The 17,485-nt window shown below is 37.6% G+C and overlaps 1 protein-coding gene across 12 annotated transcripts in view; it reads left to right on the plus strand.

Moving 5' to 3' along the window:
• si:ch211-199g17.2 (uncharacterized) overlaps nt 1–17,485 on the plus strand; it is a 50,252-nt gene that overhangs the window by 7,857 nt on the left and 24,910 nt on the right. For 11 of the 12 annotated variants that reach the window (XR_008300791.1, XR_008300789.1, XR_008300790.1 and 8 more), the window contains 30 exons: nt 777–845; nt 1,064–1,088; nt 4,096–4,113; nt 4,247–4,312; nt 4,387–4,520; nt 4,610–4,720; nt 4,847–4,904; nt 5,697–5,744; nt 5,837–5,905; nt 6,281–6,420; nt 6,871–6,999; nt 7,327–7,384; nt 8,040–8,120; nt 8,210–8,296; nt 8,822–8,874; nt 9,072–9,140; nt 9,805–9,829; nt 10,050–10,061; nt 10,711–10,785; nt 11,022–11,167; nt 11,316–11,417; nt 12,212–12,269; nt 12,362–12,412; nt 12,538–12,600; nt 12,970–13,109; nt 13,207–13,314; nt 13,770–13,827; nt 13,996–14,076; nt 14,410–14,901; nt 15,380–15,454. Coding sequence is in view for 9 of the 12 variants with exons in the window: in XM_034298442.2 (XP_034154333.2) it covers nt 777–845; nt 1,064–1,088; nt 4,096–4,113; nt 4,247–4,312; nt 4,387–4,520; nt 4,610–4,720; nt 4,847–4,904; nt 5,697–5,744; nt 5,837–5,905; nt 6,281–6,420; nt 6,871–6,999; nt 7,327–7,384; nt 8,040–8,120; nt 8,210–8,296; nt 8,822–8,874; nt 9,072–9,140; nt 9,805–9,829; nt 10,050–10,061; nt 10,711–10,785; nt 11,022–11,167; nt 11,316–11,417; nt 12,212–12,269; nt 12,362–12,412; nt 12,538–12,600; nt 12,970–13,109; nt 13,207–13,314; nt 13,770–13,827; nt 13,996–14,076; nt 14,410–14,901; nt 15,380–15,454 (2,701 nt within the window). In the remaining 3 variants the exon portion in view is untranslated. The remainder of the gene's footprint in view (nt 1–776; nt 846–1,063; nt 1,089–4,095; nt 4,114–4,246; nt 4,313–4,386; nt 4,521–4,609; nt 4,721–4,846; nt 4,905–5,696; nt 5,745–5,836; nt 5,906–6,280; nt 6,421–6,870; nt 7,000–7,326; nt 7,385–8,039; nt 8,121–8,209; nt 8,297–8,821; nt 8,875–9,071; nt 9,141–9,804; nt 9,830–10,049; nt 10,062–10,710; nt 10,786–11,021; nt 11,168–11,315; nt 11,418–12,211; nt 12,270–12,361; nt 12,413–12,537; nt 12,601–12,969; nt 13,110–13,206; nt 13,315–13,769; nt 13,828–13,995; nt 14,077–14,409; nt 14,902–15,379; nt 15,455–17,485) is intronic. The other variant, XM_053228408.1, reaches the window with a different exon arrangement.

Genomic DNA, 17,485 nt, shown 5'->3' on the forward strand with positions numbered 1-17,485 from the left:
ACTAGATGATAATGATTGCTTTTTTGTTTTAAGAAAAACAAATATCTCCCTTTTTTCTGTTTGTTAGAATGCTTGTTTAACTGAGATTAATGGGACAGAGGAGGGGGTCTTTAATGTGGCAGACAATGGCATTAAAAATTAAAATGCCAGAATGCCTTTTTTTTTTTCTAGTAATTCAGTGTTTTTATTTTTCAAAAAAAGCATACAAAAGACATGAGAAAATCATCCAACAAATGAGTACTACTCCCTCCCAACCCCTCTCATCCCACCTCACATATCCCACCTCACATCAGGATCACACTGCAAGGAAGAAGAATATTTAATTAACAGTCCACAAGATCTTTAACTGTAGACATTGAGTTCTTCCACATAGACACAGTATCATGTTTGGCATGATTGACCCGTGCCTATGACAGTTCCAGATACAGTAACTCAAGTAAAGAATGCAGCCAATGTTTGGTTGAAATGTCATGAGATTTCCAGGCCAGAAGCTTGTGTTGTATGTAATCACACAACAGCTCCAATTAGTATAGAACATACAAAAACTGTATAATGGCTCCTCCCAAAAAATGATGCCTACAGGAAGGAATACAGGTATTAGAATCAGGTGGATTTGCATGTCACTTAGCAAATGGTCCATATACTGGTGTTTTTTTTTTTTTTTTTTTGTTTGTTTTTTTCCCCTCTCTTCTGTTTTCTAATTTTCTTTTTACTTGGATGTTTCAGAAATGTGTCCATTACTTTTTTTCTAATAATAGTTCTTTTTTTCTGTACAGAACTGCAATACGCAGCATGAGAAAATTAAGGACTTTAAGGCTCATGTCCGGAATTACAGACATAAGCGGGTATGCTAGTGATGCATCGAACATTTCAAATGCACTACATGCAGAAAGTAACACAGCTCCACTGTTCATTCACTTAACCACTGGTTAACCTCAGTGGCCATTCACATGCTCAGTTGCTCAGTATTAACACAGCAAATGAAACATTTAAGACTAAACCCAAAAATGAATTGGTATGTAACAACCATAAACAAATTTTGTTTCTTTGTTTCCATCCACAGGAAGTGGCAAGACTTTTTCAGACAGGTAATTTGTACCCCTTTCTTATTACATATGTGGGTGTGTTGTGTATGAATGCGTGTAGTATGGGTTGACTCACATGGGTAGGATAGGATTCTTTGACTGTTGGCATTGGATATCATGAGTCCGTCCCAGTGCTGTGGACTTAATTCCACACTGTCTCACACATACACAACATACACTTACCAAAGACCTTATTAGAAACTCCTGTACTCCCACTCATTCATGCAATTATCTAATCAGCCAATCGTGTGGCAGCAGTCCAATGCATAAAATCATGCAAATATTGGGCCAGCAGCTTCAGGTAATGTTCACATCAACCATCAGAATAGGGAAAAATGTGATCTTGGTGATTTTGACCGTGGCATGATTGTTGGTGCCAGATGGGCTGGTTTCAGTATATCTATAACTGCTGATCTCCTGGGATTTTCATATACAACCATCTCTAGAGTTTACTCCGAACAGTGAAATAAATAAAACATCCAGTGAGCAGCAGTTCTGCAGGTGGAAATGCCTTGTTGATGAGGGAGGTAAACAGAAAATGGCCAGGCTGGTTCAAGCTGACAGAGTAATTCGGATAATCAGTCTGTACAATTGTGGTGAGCAGAAAAGCATCTCGGAATGCACAACATGTCGAATCTTGAGGTGGATCGGCTACAACAACAGAAGACCACGTCAGTTTCCACTTCTGTCAGCCAAGAACAGAAACCTGAGGCTGCAGTGGGCACAGGCTCACCAAAACTGGACAGTATAAGACTGGAGAAATGTAGCCTGGTCTGATAAATCTCAATTTCTGCTGAGGCACACAGATTGGTTGTGTGAGAATATAGTGCCACCAGCATGAATCCATGAATGCAACCAGCTTTGTGCCAACAGTCCAGGCTGGTGGAGGTGGTGTAATGGTGTGGGGAATGTTTTCTTGGGACACTTTGGGTTCGTTAATACCAATCAATCATCACTTGATTGCCACAGCCTATTTGAGTTGCTGAGCCTATTTGTTGCTGATCATGTGCATCCTTTCATAGCCGCAGTTTACCCATCTTCTGATGGCGACTTCCAGCATGATACAACATGTCACAAAGCAAAAGTCATCTCAATCTGGATTCAGGAACATGACAATGAGTTCAGTGTCACCAGATCTGAATCCAGTAGAACACCTTTGAGATGTGGTAGAACGGGAGATTCCCAGCGCGAAAGTGCCCCTGAATTCTGCAGGAATTGCATGATGCAATCATGTCAACATGGACCAGAATCTCAAAGGAATGTTTCCAACATCTTGTGGAATCCATGCCATGAAGAATTGAGGCTTTTTTGAGAGCAAGGGGAAGCCCTACCCAGTAATAGTATTGTGTTTCTAATAAAGTGCTCTTTGAGTGTAGATTCTGTACAGACCGCAGAGTATGAAAATAGGCAATTTCTCTGTTTGTCTGATAAATACTGCTCTTTTTACAGAAATTATAAAGCAAAGTAAAATGTAAAATCTGTCACAAAAATAATCTTGCAATAAAACAGTGGCACCAGTTCAAATGAATAGTTACCCACCCAAAAGTGACAGATGAGATGGGTACAGTTTTAGCTAATTAATTAAATGTTGTGAATGTAGCTAATGTTATGTCTCTGAATGATATTGCAGATTGTCACGTTAATTTCACTACTCATGATGAACAACTAAGACAGCAGACTGAGTTGGTAGCGTTAAGCCTGTGATCCACATCAAGTAATTTGGAGAGCTGGTGTATAGTATTTGTAACATTGGTGCTGGTTTATTCAGATGTGGACCAAAAAGGGAAGTATCTCCAAATCACTGCTATGCTGAATATGAATTAGAAACTCTGCAAGTTCCCCAAAAGGTTTAGCCAGATATCAGTGGTTGACCGGTTTATGGCCAAGCTTGTGGTCTGTGTATGTAGGATAGGACTAAGGGTTAATTTATACTTATGTGAGCACATATATGAGCATGCCAGGATGTCAATGCGCAGATGCTTGCCTTCGTACTTGTCTTCGTACTTTGACTTAATGTGAGTGTGTCCAAAAGGGGACAGTATCACATGAACTACACCAGACTTTACAGTGAAGATAGATGGCAAAAAACAAAGCAGAGTTCACTGTTCCACTGTAGGAATAATAAATAGACGTATCATGACACAAATATGAGGGAATAATAAACCAGCCCAATGGCTTCAGATGAAGGATTATTGAACATCATGTTGTGGTGGAAATGATTCATTGTGTGATTTTCTGAAAATGACGAGATTTAGAGGTTTAAGTACTTTGCATAAAGCATAAATGGCGTGCAAAAAACAAAGGATGTGTGAAAGGTAGCAGATGTTTCCTGTAACCACAGATGCTCAGCAAAAGCTGTAATGCAGTGCAAAATATTTTTAATTGAGACAGGCTGTACAAAGGCCAGATTTAACAACACTCAGGGTGGTCTAGAATGCTCTGGGACTAAAAGATGAGAAATTAATTTGTATAATTAAAAGTACAAACAGTTTGAAGAATTCTTTTGCTGTTGCTATGTCAGACAGGTATTTAAAGTAAAAGAAAAAAATAATAAACAATAAGGTACTCTCTTATGTAAGATATTTGGATAATTATCTGTCAAACCGAGATGATTTTGGCATGGTATTGTCACACGCACTCACAGGCCTATTACTCGAGTCCCCAATTTCCATGACAAACTCCAGAATTTCTGGAACCCTACAGCCCCTCTTATGGACTTGATTGTATTAGGCTGATAGATAAATTTTATAATAGATTGGGTAAATACATTCCTGTTGACCTTGAGCTCACCTCTGCTATTGCTAGACTTTCATGAGACCAGATGGCAGCTAGTTTGAATCTGAACTGTAGTTCTTCCCAATAATTCTGCTGACTGGTTCAAATTTGATCAGGAAATCAAAAACTAATTTGAGGAAGGAATAGTTGCAATTTGCTAATCGGTGATTCACATTAGAAGTAATTGTAATACCATTTATTTTCTTTCCCTTTTCTCCCTATTGTTTGTTTGTAGCTGTACATAAGGGACCAGGTAAGATTTGACACTACATACCTACTACGTACAGTGTATGTAATGTATCTTATGCATAAATAAGTGTGTGTGTCTGTCAATTTTACTCATGTTGTCTTTTCATGTATTGTCATTTTATTCATTTGTCCCATAGTTTACTTTCCCATGTTTGTTTTCCTGGATTACTTGAGAAGCCCAAACCAGGCTAAGCCACTCATTGGTGAGTTTGTCTTTGCTTGTGTGTGTTTTGTCAGTACTTTCTGAGTTTATCCACTAATATAAAATTGTGTGTAGGATTCGACATGGTGACAATGTTTATTACTCCTGAAAAAATTGGTGCCTTTTACCTGTGCCACGTATGTGAGGAGCAGTTAAGCACTGGTGATGTATTGCATCTGTGCTCCGATCAGCATTACTTCAGATACTTGGTGAGTGCCTGCTGTCCTAGAGTCAATCAAGATGCCATTAGTTTTAAGTGAGAAAGTGTGAGGCATGGTATATTTTCTTTCTGGTTCAGGCCTACACTAATCCAGAGTTGCTGCGTTTTGCTTGGCTCAATGACTCCTGTTCTTATCTACAATCCAGTGCTACAAAAGAGTACAACACCAATGGTTCTGGTAACCTACGGGTAAAAACAACTTTACATAGAAAAAAAAGAACTGTTTTCTGTTGTTCTCTACTTTGTAAGACACAGCATTTTGTGTGTGTGTGTGTGTGTGTGTGTGTGTGTGTGTGTGTGTGCGCGTACATGCAGGTTTTCGAGCTGCCCAAGTTGATCCTGAGGCAGTGTAAAAAACTGCCATATCATCAAGGTAATTTTGTGTGGTTATGTGTTCATGCATGTCTATATTTAATACGAATCCTTGTACCACTTTTGAATTCTCAAATCCGATTGGTCAGAAGGTGTTGATTAATGTTCTATAATAGCACAGCTGTAAAGGCAGTGTTAGCTGTAATGCAAATACATGACTGTTTCTATAGTAACAGCTCATTCACAGGGACTTGTGTGGTGGACACTCCACTTAATCCATTTTGATCCAAATTAAAAAACTTGTATATTTTCTTTGATAAATGGAGTTTCTTTAAGTGGAGTTCTAAGAAGATATTTATTTAACATTTTTGGAAGATTTATCCAGTGCCAGATATTTATAATAGTCAGAGATAAAGCTGTTTAAGTTTCCACCACAGGAAAGTCTAAGGACTGAAGACTCTGTAACCAGCTGCATTTTTTCTGTCTTATTAACTTCAGGAGAACATGAAGGAAAGGAGTATTTATAGCTTTACAGTCCACAACATTTACACATAATTATAAAAGGATAAAAAATTCATTCCTGAGTAAATGAAAAGATGTAATTAAAAAGATGTAATTTTTGACCAGCAGCTGTGTTATAACAGGAATAAAACACTTCAGGATTTGCCATTATAAGAAAATAAACTTTGGGGTATCATCACACCACACCATCATTGATTTTCCTATAGCTGTATACTCCATTGTGTTGTATTCTGTACATAATAAATGCAATGACTTAACCAACGGATTTTCTATTCATTGTACAAGAAGATGAACTTCTGATCTAACAACTTTTTTCTTCTGTCCTCCCTAGTCATATCAGTATTTTCCAAAACAGACAAGCTAATGGAACGTATCCAAGGTTAAAGTCATTTTATTACACCTATTCTTATGTCTGTGTATTTTTAAAGCTACTTGTAATATTTCACATTTATTTAATGTCTTGCTACTCAGCTGGTATACCACAGAGGAAATCCATTCAGGAGTACATCGCTGACACTTCCAGAGCTAGTCCATTATTGGGTACGAAATGTTCACAACCAGCACTAGTCAAGGATAAGTGTTTTGGCACCTTCACATATTGAAAGGGATGTAATTTTCTACAACCCAAAACTGAGAACTGTTTTAGCAGCGAAGAGCACAGAGAACGATAGAGCTGAATACAATTTGAAGTTGTCTTTAATGCAAAGCAAAAGCAGGTAAAAACCATGCAAGTCAGAACAGAATCAAAAGGTCATCAGCTACAGTGTAAATTTACATCTTGTACATACAGTAAGTCAGGAACTCACATGGCACACGCAGACACACATTCATGATTGTCTTATTGATTGTCTTGGGCATAGCAGTCTAGATCTTCAAGATGTTGCTGATCGTCATGGCTGTCTTTTCTTTTCCCAGGCTTGAACCTACTGCTGGAGTACTCTTGTCCAAAGAGCGAGGACTGTTATGGATATCTCTGTATTCTGTGCAAGAAGAAACTTTCAGCCATTCAAAGCATCTCCCATTGCATTAGCTTTGATCATATTTACTCGTATCTGGTGAGTGCTTATGTGTGCAAAATAAACTTTTAATGGACTTAGTAGGCACGGTGGCTTAGCGGTTAGCACGTTTGCCTTGTGCCTCCCGGGCTTGGGGGGTTCAAATCCAGCCTCCGTCCTGCGTGCGTGGAGCTTGTATGTTCTCCATGTGCTTTCCGGGTTTCATGTCCCGGAGTTACTCCGGTTTCATCCACCAGTCCAAAGACATGCATTGTAGGCTGATTGGCATTTCCAAATTGTCTGTGTGTGAATGGGTATATGAATGTGTCTGCGATTGTGCCCTGTGATGGGTTGGCACCCTGTCCAGGGTGTCCCCTGCCTTGTGCCCTGAGTTCCCTGGGATTGGCTCCAGGCTCCCCGCAACCCTGTGTACAATAAGCTGTATGGAAAATGGATGGACTTAGTGGACTTTTATTTACAGTTTTTCATTTTTATTTATTTATTTTTTAGAAAGCTGCTCACCCAGGTACTTTGGACTCTCCCAAGAGCAGTTACAGTCACTATTCCTACAGTTTCCACAAGAAGATTCTTTATCTGGCCAATCAGGCCCAGACTGTCTGCCCTCCAACGGAAATACAGGTAGTGCAATATCAACTTGATTTTTAAAACTGCTGTGGAATTATCCTGTCCAGGATATTTAACCCATGCGATATTCACTGCATTTCCCATGCCATTTTTTTCCCATTTTATCATATAAAAGAGCTGTGATTTTCCTGTTCATCTTCTTTATTAGACACTTATTTACGTTCATTATGTCTCTATAAGACACATTCAGAGTGGTCAGTTCCTTACTTGAGATGAAGACACTATCTTGTGTTGGTGCATAGTTTGCTATTCTTTTGTTTTTATTTTTTTTCTTTTAATATTGCTGGGCTAATGTATTTCTTCTTTGCCCTTATCTTTTAGAGCGTACATCTGGATCTGGAATGCTTTAAAGCTGTTAACTCCTCAAGCTATGCAAGCGGTAAGATAATACTGACATTAAGGACATTAAATCAGGTACTGTTTGCAGACATGATTCAGTACTACACTTTTCAGCTCCACAGGAAACTAAAGTCACAACAGAACATCTAAAACCAGATGTAGTGCAGTGATGTATGATGTTGATGTATATAGTTTTCGATGAATTAAAGTAGCTTCTAAAGTTAACTAGTTAAAACCAATGAAAATAATGCAATAATTATTGTGAAAATTGGTTGTTTGATTTACATGTTGCATGCTAGGCTTTGTACCAGCTTTGCTGACGGATTAGCAAAGCAAGCTAAATGTATTAAATGAATAAACATACCAGAGGCACCACTGACCAACTTCCTTCCAAGCTTTATTTTCTTCATAGTATCTCTACACATGTAATGAGAGGTTGTATATGACAAGATAAAACGAAACCATAGTTAGAAGTATTTTTTCTTCTGTCAAATAGTAAATGGTAATATGCACATAGGGTGTTTCTGATGAATCATTTGAGCCAATCAATTGGAATGAATAAGCTAGCAAAAGGTATAGTTTCATGAAAGGAAAGTTAATTAATTTTTTTTTTTTTTTTTTTAACCTTTTGGCAATATTTATCATCATTCCTGTATTCTCATAATAAGTTAAGTAATGGTTGTCTGTTTCTGTAGCTCTGGAAAAGCTGCAGGTAATATGGAGAGAAAGAAACCAGAGTGAACTGAATGTTAGCATTACACCAGGAGAACGGATCAGTAAGTCCCATTTATTATTTGTCTCACTTAGCTAATCTCTTTTCTTCTGAGTCTGATGCACATTTGACCCTCTGCTTGACATTCTGCAGTGTTTGCTCAAGAGGATCATGAGTCATCTGCTAGCACAGCAACCACAGACATCTCAGCAGAACAACAAGAGGAGAAAACACAAATGGGTATAATAGCATTCGTATCTACTCTGTCACAGTTACTAAGACAAAACTACAAACATTTTGGGGTTGTTCACCATCACAAGTCTTAATGTTTGAGGTGAACCTGTTTTTTGGTGCACTGTAGATTCTAGTTTCTTCAGTATTTCCTAATTTATAAGTCACTTTGGATAAATGTAATGTAAATGTAGTAAAGCTTATTAGTATGAGATAAGGGAGGAGCATAAAAAAAACCCAAACCATATTCACATATTTGTCCACAGCATCTGGAATTCTGCATCTGCTTCATCCTCCTCCACAGCCGTCTCTGTTCATATAGCTAACTTGACCTCCGGGTTCAGCCACATCTGTTTAAAACCTAAACAGTAGTGATGAAATATTACAAAGTCGAGGGAAGCAAAGGAAGGGTTGTTCTCCAAAAAGAAACTCCATATATTATATCTGTTAAATATGTTGATAAACAGAGAGAGTGAGAACAGGAGGGTAAAGAGGAGCTAGTAAAGGAATAACATTTTATTACTTTTGTCCTAGAAGGTCCTGTCACTCAAACCAGAGACTGTCTACCATGCAGAATTTTGTGTGTAGTAAGTACAAATAAGAATAAGAACTTAAATTTTTAAACTTAAATTTGTCTACCAAAATCCATCTGGTGATAGTTTGTGTTTTTATTTCTGCCACTGGAGATTTTTAACACAATCCCCTGGGGTTGAATTTAAAAATTGTCTAATCCCGATTGTGGAAGTGATTTAGTTAATAGTCATTTTCCTGATGTCTGCCATAGGAATGTGACCAGATGTTAAACTTCATAATAGATTACAAAGAGCATATTAAGGGAAAGCAACACAAACAGGTGGGTTTCTCGGCTTCATCCACATGCACACTATATTACAAGTGTGTGCAAGACTGTTTTTATGTATTTGTTTAATTTTCCCACTCCCATCCACATTTGCAGATGTTATTGACCAATCCCACCATTATCATTTATTTGTGCTTGCCCATGATAATTTCTAATGAACATGGTTGATTGTGTTTCTTACTCTCTCCTACTGTTTCCTAATATAATCAAACTAGTAATTTAAACCATGGTGACCAAAGCAGATTCTGAAGCTGAATGAATTAACACAGTAAACATGTCCAGCATCATGCAAGTACTGCGCAACATCCAATATATTATCATGTTAATTGACATGGCCTTTGTTTGTCTCACAAGCTTTGTATCTGACCGCTCCCACCTATGTGACAGTAAAATTGCCTGCTACCACTTTTTTTTTTTTTTTTTTGGGTTCTGTGGGAGTCCATCCTGATGCACACCTCTACACTATGTCTATAACATATATATGGTGGACTGGAAGACTGATTTGATGCCCTCATAACCAGTGCCCCACATGCATTACCATATCAGAGTCATTGTGCTGATCATAATTAAATACACAGAGTTAGTAATTTAACATAGTGTGGATGCCTATTTAAGTGCCTATTAATAATTTTCCTGTTTTCAATGTTTGTGACTACAGAAACTCAATGAGCTGTTTGGAGCAGGTAATATGCTAAATAATTTTCAATTTACTTTAAAAGGACTTGTATCACTTGTTTAAAACAATCATTCTTTGTAAACTGTGACAAGAAGAACCCCAGTAAGAGAAGAATTGTTTCATTAACAAGTTGTTAATGTGTGGCTTGGTGTTGGTTGAGATTTAGTGGTGCTTCTGTGGTACTAATATTGACTAACCCTTCCTGTATCCTGTGTTTTCTTTTCTAGGCCAGTACAGTGGTAGGTACATTTCATTACAAAGATTTTTTTTCATTTGTCTAACTGAATAGTAGTGTGCTGGAAATTCACCTCTTCAAGAAGTCACTACCAAAACTTGAATGTGCTTGAGCAAATATTTATTTCATTATAGTACTGATTCTCAAGCCCGGGTAGCCAGTCCTGCTTTACCAAAGTTTACCTCAGAGTGCTGCAAAGGGTTCTCAAGTTTTGCATGAACATATATAGAAGCATACATGAATTATTCATCATATAGAGAAAAGAGAGTAAAGTACATGATTGGTTATAAAGATAGATGGAAGTATATATCATATGAAACAGGTTATTCATCATCATAGTCTTCCTTACACATCCCATAGTATTTTTATTATTTTTTTTTTTCCCCTCTTACTTATCTGTCGAAAAAAGGGAGGTCAAAACTGCAAGGGTTGCTGTTTAAGATTTCTCTATTACCCATATTTTTGCTATGTGATACGAATATAGAGCAAGTCTCTTGCCAGACAAACATTTGAACTGATATAGTTCACATCATGGAAAAGTCCGTAAAAGAGAAATACATAATGGAAGTAATGCGTATATACAAATGAAGTCCTACCAACACAGATTTTACAAATAAAGATGCCTGCGTTCCCCTGTTGGTGTCTCTGGTTAGGAGCCATCTCTCAGATTAAACTGTACCAGTACATATGGAACCGCCATGGCAAGACTTCATCTTCCCCACTCATAGGTGAGATGTACGATGTATGACGCCACATCATTTTATGAAGTATTTTGTTGTCATTATGTGCTATGCTAAAAATTAAATCTACACTATTTTATTATTTAATCAGTGATTGTGATGTGCTGGATACTACACACATTTTCAGAGAAGTCATTCTGTTATGCTGTGTTCTTCAGTGAGATTCTCAGATTATTTCATGTCAAAGTTGCTCATGTTTTGATTTTATATGTTGGGTTTTTCAGGCCTACCACTGCTCACTGTGTTTGTACAGAGGCAAAGTCTGGATTTTAATACACCGTTCTACCTGTGCCATGCGTGTGAGCTTAACATCCCTGTCTCCTCCGTGTCTGTACACCTTACATCTGCACAGCACTACTTCAATGTCTTTGTAAGCACTTCCTCTAACAATTTACCCCTTGTTTAGAATGGCTTGTTTAATTGTAGCAAGACAGATGATGCGTAGTACTACTATACATCCACTTTGAGTAAAATGAACAACTACTGGTTAATCCTACTTAAACTCTATTTTTTAATAGTCACACTCCAAACCGGACCTTATTTTTCTTGTATCCCGGAATTTGGACCAGCTTGCACAAGAAGAAGAACTGAGTCAGAGAAAGCAGACGATGGTCCTGCAAGTAAGAAATGAAGTGTGCTCAGTACCTGATTGCAGTGTGATATAATTTAGACTTTAGTCTCTCACACATTCAATCCAATTTTCTTATACACAGAGGCAGCTGATATAAAAGAACTAGTAGGACTAACCCCCTCATCTTTCAAAGATACAAATGCATCAATACAATGGTTAATTTTTGTCATCCACACATTATTTGCTGTTAACAACTGCCATGTGAATTAGTCACAGGTGTATGGAATATGAACAAGGCAGTTTATTTGCTTTATCGTCCTTTGTTTCATTACAGACTTGAAACACTTTGGGGAGAGAAATAGAAATTATGAATACTGCTGTTATTTGTCTTTAACTGTGTAATAGTTTGCATCACATCATTATTATGCCATCAATGAGACCTCAAGCCTAATGGTTTCATTGTGGAGCTATTGATAGATATTAATTTTAGCCCTTCTATTTAATATTACAACAAGCTGTCACTGCTTTTTACTACATACCGCTATAGTTCTGTATCTGCACACTTTCCATCATCAAAACATATTCTCAAGCTCAAAGTCTCTTTTTGCCATTAGACTAGTCTGCCTAATAGTTTTTCGCTTTATTAGCAATAGCTCAACCACCACCTATTTTTGTAAAATGTGATGCTACATGAGATTGCTTTATTTTTGCCATCATAAATGCTTTGTGGTGCTTTGTGTGTGTTCAACTCTGCCTATGAGGAGTAACTGGTGAGGTAGATAGATAGATATGATGGACCAGATATGTGCATACATATTCACTCGTACTGACTGTAATCCCCAGGTGTGTGAGCTTCCAAGTCAGCAGTTTAAAGAACTGAGGACCCTGGCATATGAAAAATGTAAGAATTCCAAATAATTCTGTCTGTCGGAGCAAAGCAGAGACGTAACGTTTTCTACTAATAAATTTCTCTGTTTCACATGCTCTTTCTAGTCATGGAAACAATTGGGAAGTACTCTTCAAAGCTGAAAAAATGTGTTCAAGGTTGGTATGTTGATGCTTGTTTTAACTGGACATTATATTTGGTTATTTCCAACTCTTATTTCTTGAGTTACTGTGTAGATAGTGCACCACCTAAATTGCACTGTGTTTAAAATTATGTTCTACAGTTGAGAAGCGGGTGACACTACAGTCATACTCTACAAGTTGTGAAAGGAAGTCTCCACTGCTTGGTAAGCACTACTACATACTGTGGTAGTTGTTTAGTTACTCACAGTAGCAGTGAAACGCTGTACAGTTACTGGCCACTTTATATGCACCTGCTCTTGTATTCAGTTTCTGACAAGATGACTGCTACCATATCAGTGTCACTGCTGTAGTGAGAATGATCCACTACCTTGATAATGTTTTTTCATCAGTGGTCCTGTGGTCATCCTTTTCTGTTGATAAATGGTGTGGAAAAGGGCTAACGAATGCGTTTTGGGCTTTTTGTGCATAGCTAATGGGATACAGTCTGGAATAGTGTAACTCCCAACTGGAGTGTATGTGTATATGCTGTATATGTAATGTGTACCTGGACTCAACATTTACTTTATCACCAGGTCTGCAGTTCATGGTGAAATATACTACATCCCAGCATTATTTCAGATGTAGCTATCTGTGCTTGCTGTGCGAAAAGAAGCTTCCAGAAAGGCGTGCCATTGCCCATGTTTTGAGCTTCTCTCATGTGTTCGCCTATCTTGTGAGTGTTTCAGATAAAACAGATTATTGTATATTGAATCTGTAGGGAACTGTGAATATGGCATATTCAGGAACACTCTGGGTGTGTTTTTCTATAGGATATGGCCCATCCTGGTTCCTTGAGCAAAGAGGATTCTGAGCAGGTGTCTCTTATCATGGACTTGGCACAGCAGGCAGAGAAAATCACTCCTAATATGACTTTGCGGGTGGGTCTACATTCAAGTTTTTTGAGAGTGGCACCTGGCAAATGTATGAATTGTACTGTAACACACTGAAGTGGAGTTTGTTATACTGAAATATATAATATGTATTTTATATATATATATATATATATATATATATATATATATATATATATATATATACACTGAAATCATTAATATGTCCACTATTGCTGATGACAACTATAGATATGAGCTATAGGTAACGTCTTCCACATTTGACTAGTAACCTTGAGATAGTAAGACTTTTAATATCGTGTTGTCTTGAACATTTATCACTTCTGGTGATTCTGTAAGTCTTTTTTGCAATATCAATCCTTTTCTAGATTTTCAAATATCAGGACCAGCCATTCTTCTCACTGTCACTAAGGCAAACATTTCAAATATTTTGATTATCATTATAATTGTTTAACACACATCCTGTCAATATTTATTTTAAGGAAGTGGATGTGAGCTTTGGAAAATTTAACGAAATTGAAAAAAACTCCTTTATGTCTGGTGAGTGGTTTCTTCCTGTTAGTGAATTAGTGTGACTTTTAAAAATGTTTAATATAAGATACTTTTATTTAGATTTAATTAAATCTTTAGACAAATGCATAGCTTATGTGGATAAGGCTATAATGAGACCCACTGTAAGTAATGAACTTTTTTTTTGCTATTTTGTAGCTGTGAATGTGCTGCAAGTGGTTTTTAGAGACAAAGGACTGGGAGAGCTCAAACCTTCTGTTGTTCCTGGAGCAAGATTAGGTGAGTGGAGCTGTTCGCTCATTTTTGTCTGTATCTTTTGCTAATGGATGGGGTAGAGTCAGGCTGACAGATTGTGCATTCCATCAAATCACTGGGCTAGATGCAGTTGTTGTGTTGTGCTACAAAATGGAACTATATGGTGGGTGCCTTATAAAATGGCCAGTGATGCCAAAGCTGCGTGGTGACAAAGTGGCCCCTGAATCTACAATTATTACTAATTATTACTACAGTGCAGTTATTCCATGGGCTTTTTAAAATTAAGTGAACAGTGTACTTTGTATAATTGCTTTTGTTTCAGATTTTGAATTAATTGCATTTTATTTCTTTAACCAGTCTCCAGTTTTGAGACTAACAAGGAGAATAACTCTTCAAAGTGTGAAAAACAAGGGCATACATTAGACACGGAGGAACTGAATATTGATGGAACATGCACTGATACACCCATGTCCAAAACAGAAGATCTCTTACTTACAGACCCCAAAGAGCTTCTGAAAACCACATGCATAACTTCAACACACATACAGCCTGCTGAACCATCATTAGTCACGACACATTCCGACATGACCTCTTCACAGCCTCCAATTTCATCCTTAAACAAAGAGCAATCTGAGCCCCTGAAATTGGACCAGAAGTCTCTGAATCAAGAAGGACTTCCTGACCACAGCTCCACAGAGGATGTTCCAACTGTAAAACATCCTCAACCTCAAGACTCAAGTGTACCTCAACAGCAGAGTGCAGAACTGTCACAAAAACCTGTGGCACAAGTGGAGGCTCTGCAGAAGCCAGCGCAGTCTCCAGCTTGCTTGAAGACAGAGACCCCAGCAGGTCTGTATAATTGATTTTTATTGCTCTAAATTATCATTGTTTTGATAATTGAGAATTATTTTATTAGATACTGATAATAATGTTAGATGTAATAAGTGTGCAGTGACTATTCAGTGAATGAGTCTTTCATAAGAACAATTTAATGTGTACTAATTTTAATGACCAATATTAAGTAAAAGGTCTTTAGAATGGTTCTTTAGAAAGAAGGCAAATACTGTAAATCCATTACTGAAAGGTATAAAACTGGCATATAATGAAATGATGCGATGAAGAGTAGTATAGTGCCACACTATTAATCACTACTCCAGGATGCCATTAGTGTTGCAGTTGCTTAGTTACTTGTTAAGTTATTTGTTTGGTTTAAGGTAACAATTAAAGTCCTAGATTAACTTTAATTATATGTTCTATGTACCGATCCATTTTGTCTTTAGTGCTCCCTTTTTCCTCTTAGACTTAATATCTAATTTGTATCTAACAGTTCTTCAGACCCACTTGTCAACTTGTACTGACCTCAGATGCTACCTGAAGATGCCCAACAGGCAACCTATAATAGGTTAGTACTGCAAAGAAAACTTTCAGATGCTGAATGAGCTAAAGAGGTGATTAAAATGAATGATGAACAGTTGGTAGAAGAATGAGAAAGAAGTCCAGTTAGGTTAGCAGTTAGGTTAGCAGTTTTGTTTTTATTTATTTATTTATTTATTTTTTAAAAACAATGGTAAGTAGATGAAATATGTGGAATTAATGTAATGTATGCTTAAACATTCCTTTGAGGTAAATACTGCAATCAGCAAAGCAAAGTTTTGCTTATAAATATGAAAAATCAAAAAAGCGATGTTGAAATCACAAAAATAAAACCATTGTGCACTGAGGTACTTGGAGTCCAGGTACCAGTTTATAGGAGAAAATCTCGAGGAATTTTTTTACTAAGCTTCCTTGATTATGTTCTGATGGTTAAACCAGGAAAACCCTTGTGTTAGAGGTACATGTCTTGCCTGTGTGCATGTCTCTACAAAATGAAACGGGGCACTAGGACAAGGTGTGTGACATGCAACACTAAATGTCTAAACTGGAGATTTCCCTCAGACTCTGCATACATGCACGGTTATGGACGAATGTTGATGTGTATCCTATGGAAAAATACCAAAGCTAAGTTTTACAGCTTCTAACTAAGTGCCCATCGACTTTACAAAAGTACATGTGAACAGTGGAAGCAGCTGTTCCTTCTGGATTTGAAAAATTACAGAGGAGGCATATATGACTGTACACTCTGTGAAGGTATGTGGGCATGCCTTTATTCTGAGTAAGCAGAGGGTTGCCTGTAGCTGAGGCCTGAGAATGATTATGACCCAGCAGGCATAATTGCCACAGACTATTTAGATCTTTTTGCATTTGTGTAAATATCCACAGTGGTTATGTCAGATAAGAAAACAATGAGTAAACACAATGGAAAAAGTCCTGAGCAATAATGAGTTGCATTCCTCTGCATATGGATAAAAGCACAATTATAATGAACTGGTTATTGTTAAGCAGAACAAATACTGTATGAACAATGATTAAACCTGACCAGAAGCCACTTCTCAGGAAAAGGCCAAAGATGGCTCGCTTGGAGTTTGTGAAAAGGTAATTAAAAGACCTTCGGGCAATGTGAAACAAGATTCTATGGTCTGATTAAAGTCTTTGGCTCGAAGGCCAAGTGTTAAGCTCAACAAAGAGATGAATGGATCAAAGTACGGTGACTTTCTTGAAAGAAAGCCTGCAATCAGGACTTCAGGTTTGGGTGATGCTGCCAATACTACAATGACCAGAAACACACAAGGTCAGTCTTGAACCCAGTTAAAGTCTCTGGAGACAGTGCAGCGACACTCCCCATCTAACCTGACAGAGCTCGAGAGGTTCTGCTGAGAAGAGTAGGAGAAGATCCCCAAATGCATGTGCACCAAGCTTGAGGCATCAGAACAAAGAACAAGTGATTTTGTGAAGGGACTATTCCCCACCCACTACATCCCCCTTTACTCTGTGTGCCTCTTTAAGGTTGGCAGGTCTGACATGGTCGGTCCATGCAAAAATAACCACATTCTGCTTATGTTTTTATGATCAAACAAAAAATAGGGTCATACAAACAAGCCCTCTGTTTAATAGTGGCTGTTATACCTAAAGAAACGACACTTAAGAAAGGTGAAGAGGCGTTTTGATCCATTCATTGCTGGGTAAGAAAGGACAGCATGAAAGTCAATTTTTCAATGCTTGCTTTATGTATTAAGGAAGCAGAAAGCAGTAATTCAGTTGCTACTTCTTACTTTGCAGTGTCATGAAATCTGATGTATCAAAGAGACCTTCTCTATACTGCTACAATTTTGCCATTATTGTGTCTGGATTTGGCATCATCCTATGCCTATGTGTGACTTTTAGTCAAACATCGTAGCAGTAGTCACACATTAGAATCCAAATTTTCTGATGCTGGGAGAACTTTGTTGTCTGTCTTTGGCCGCAATGATATTATTCATGACCAAAAAAATTTAACAATCAGGCCAAATATTGTACAGTGTAAAGCCGGCTAAAGGTTGTAATGTAACAAAATAAG

Source organism: Pangasianodon hypophthalmus, chromosome 23 (assembly GCF_027358585.1).
Source record: "Pangasianodon hypophthalmus isolate fPanHyp1 chromosome 23, fPanHyp1.pri, whole genome shotgun sequence".
Lineage (NCBI taxonomy): Eukaryota > Metazoa > Chordata > Actinopteri > Siluriformes > Pangasiidae > Pangasianodon > Pangasianodon hypophthalmus.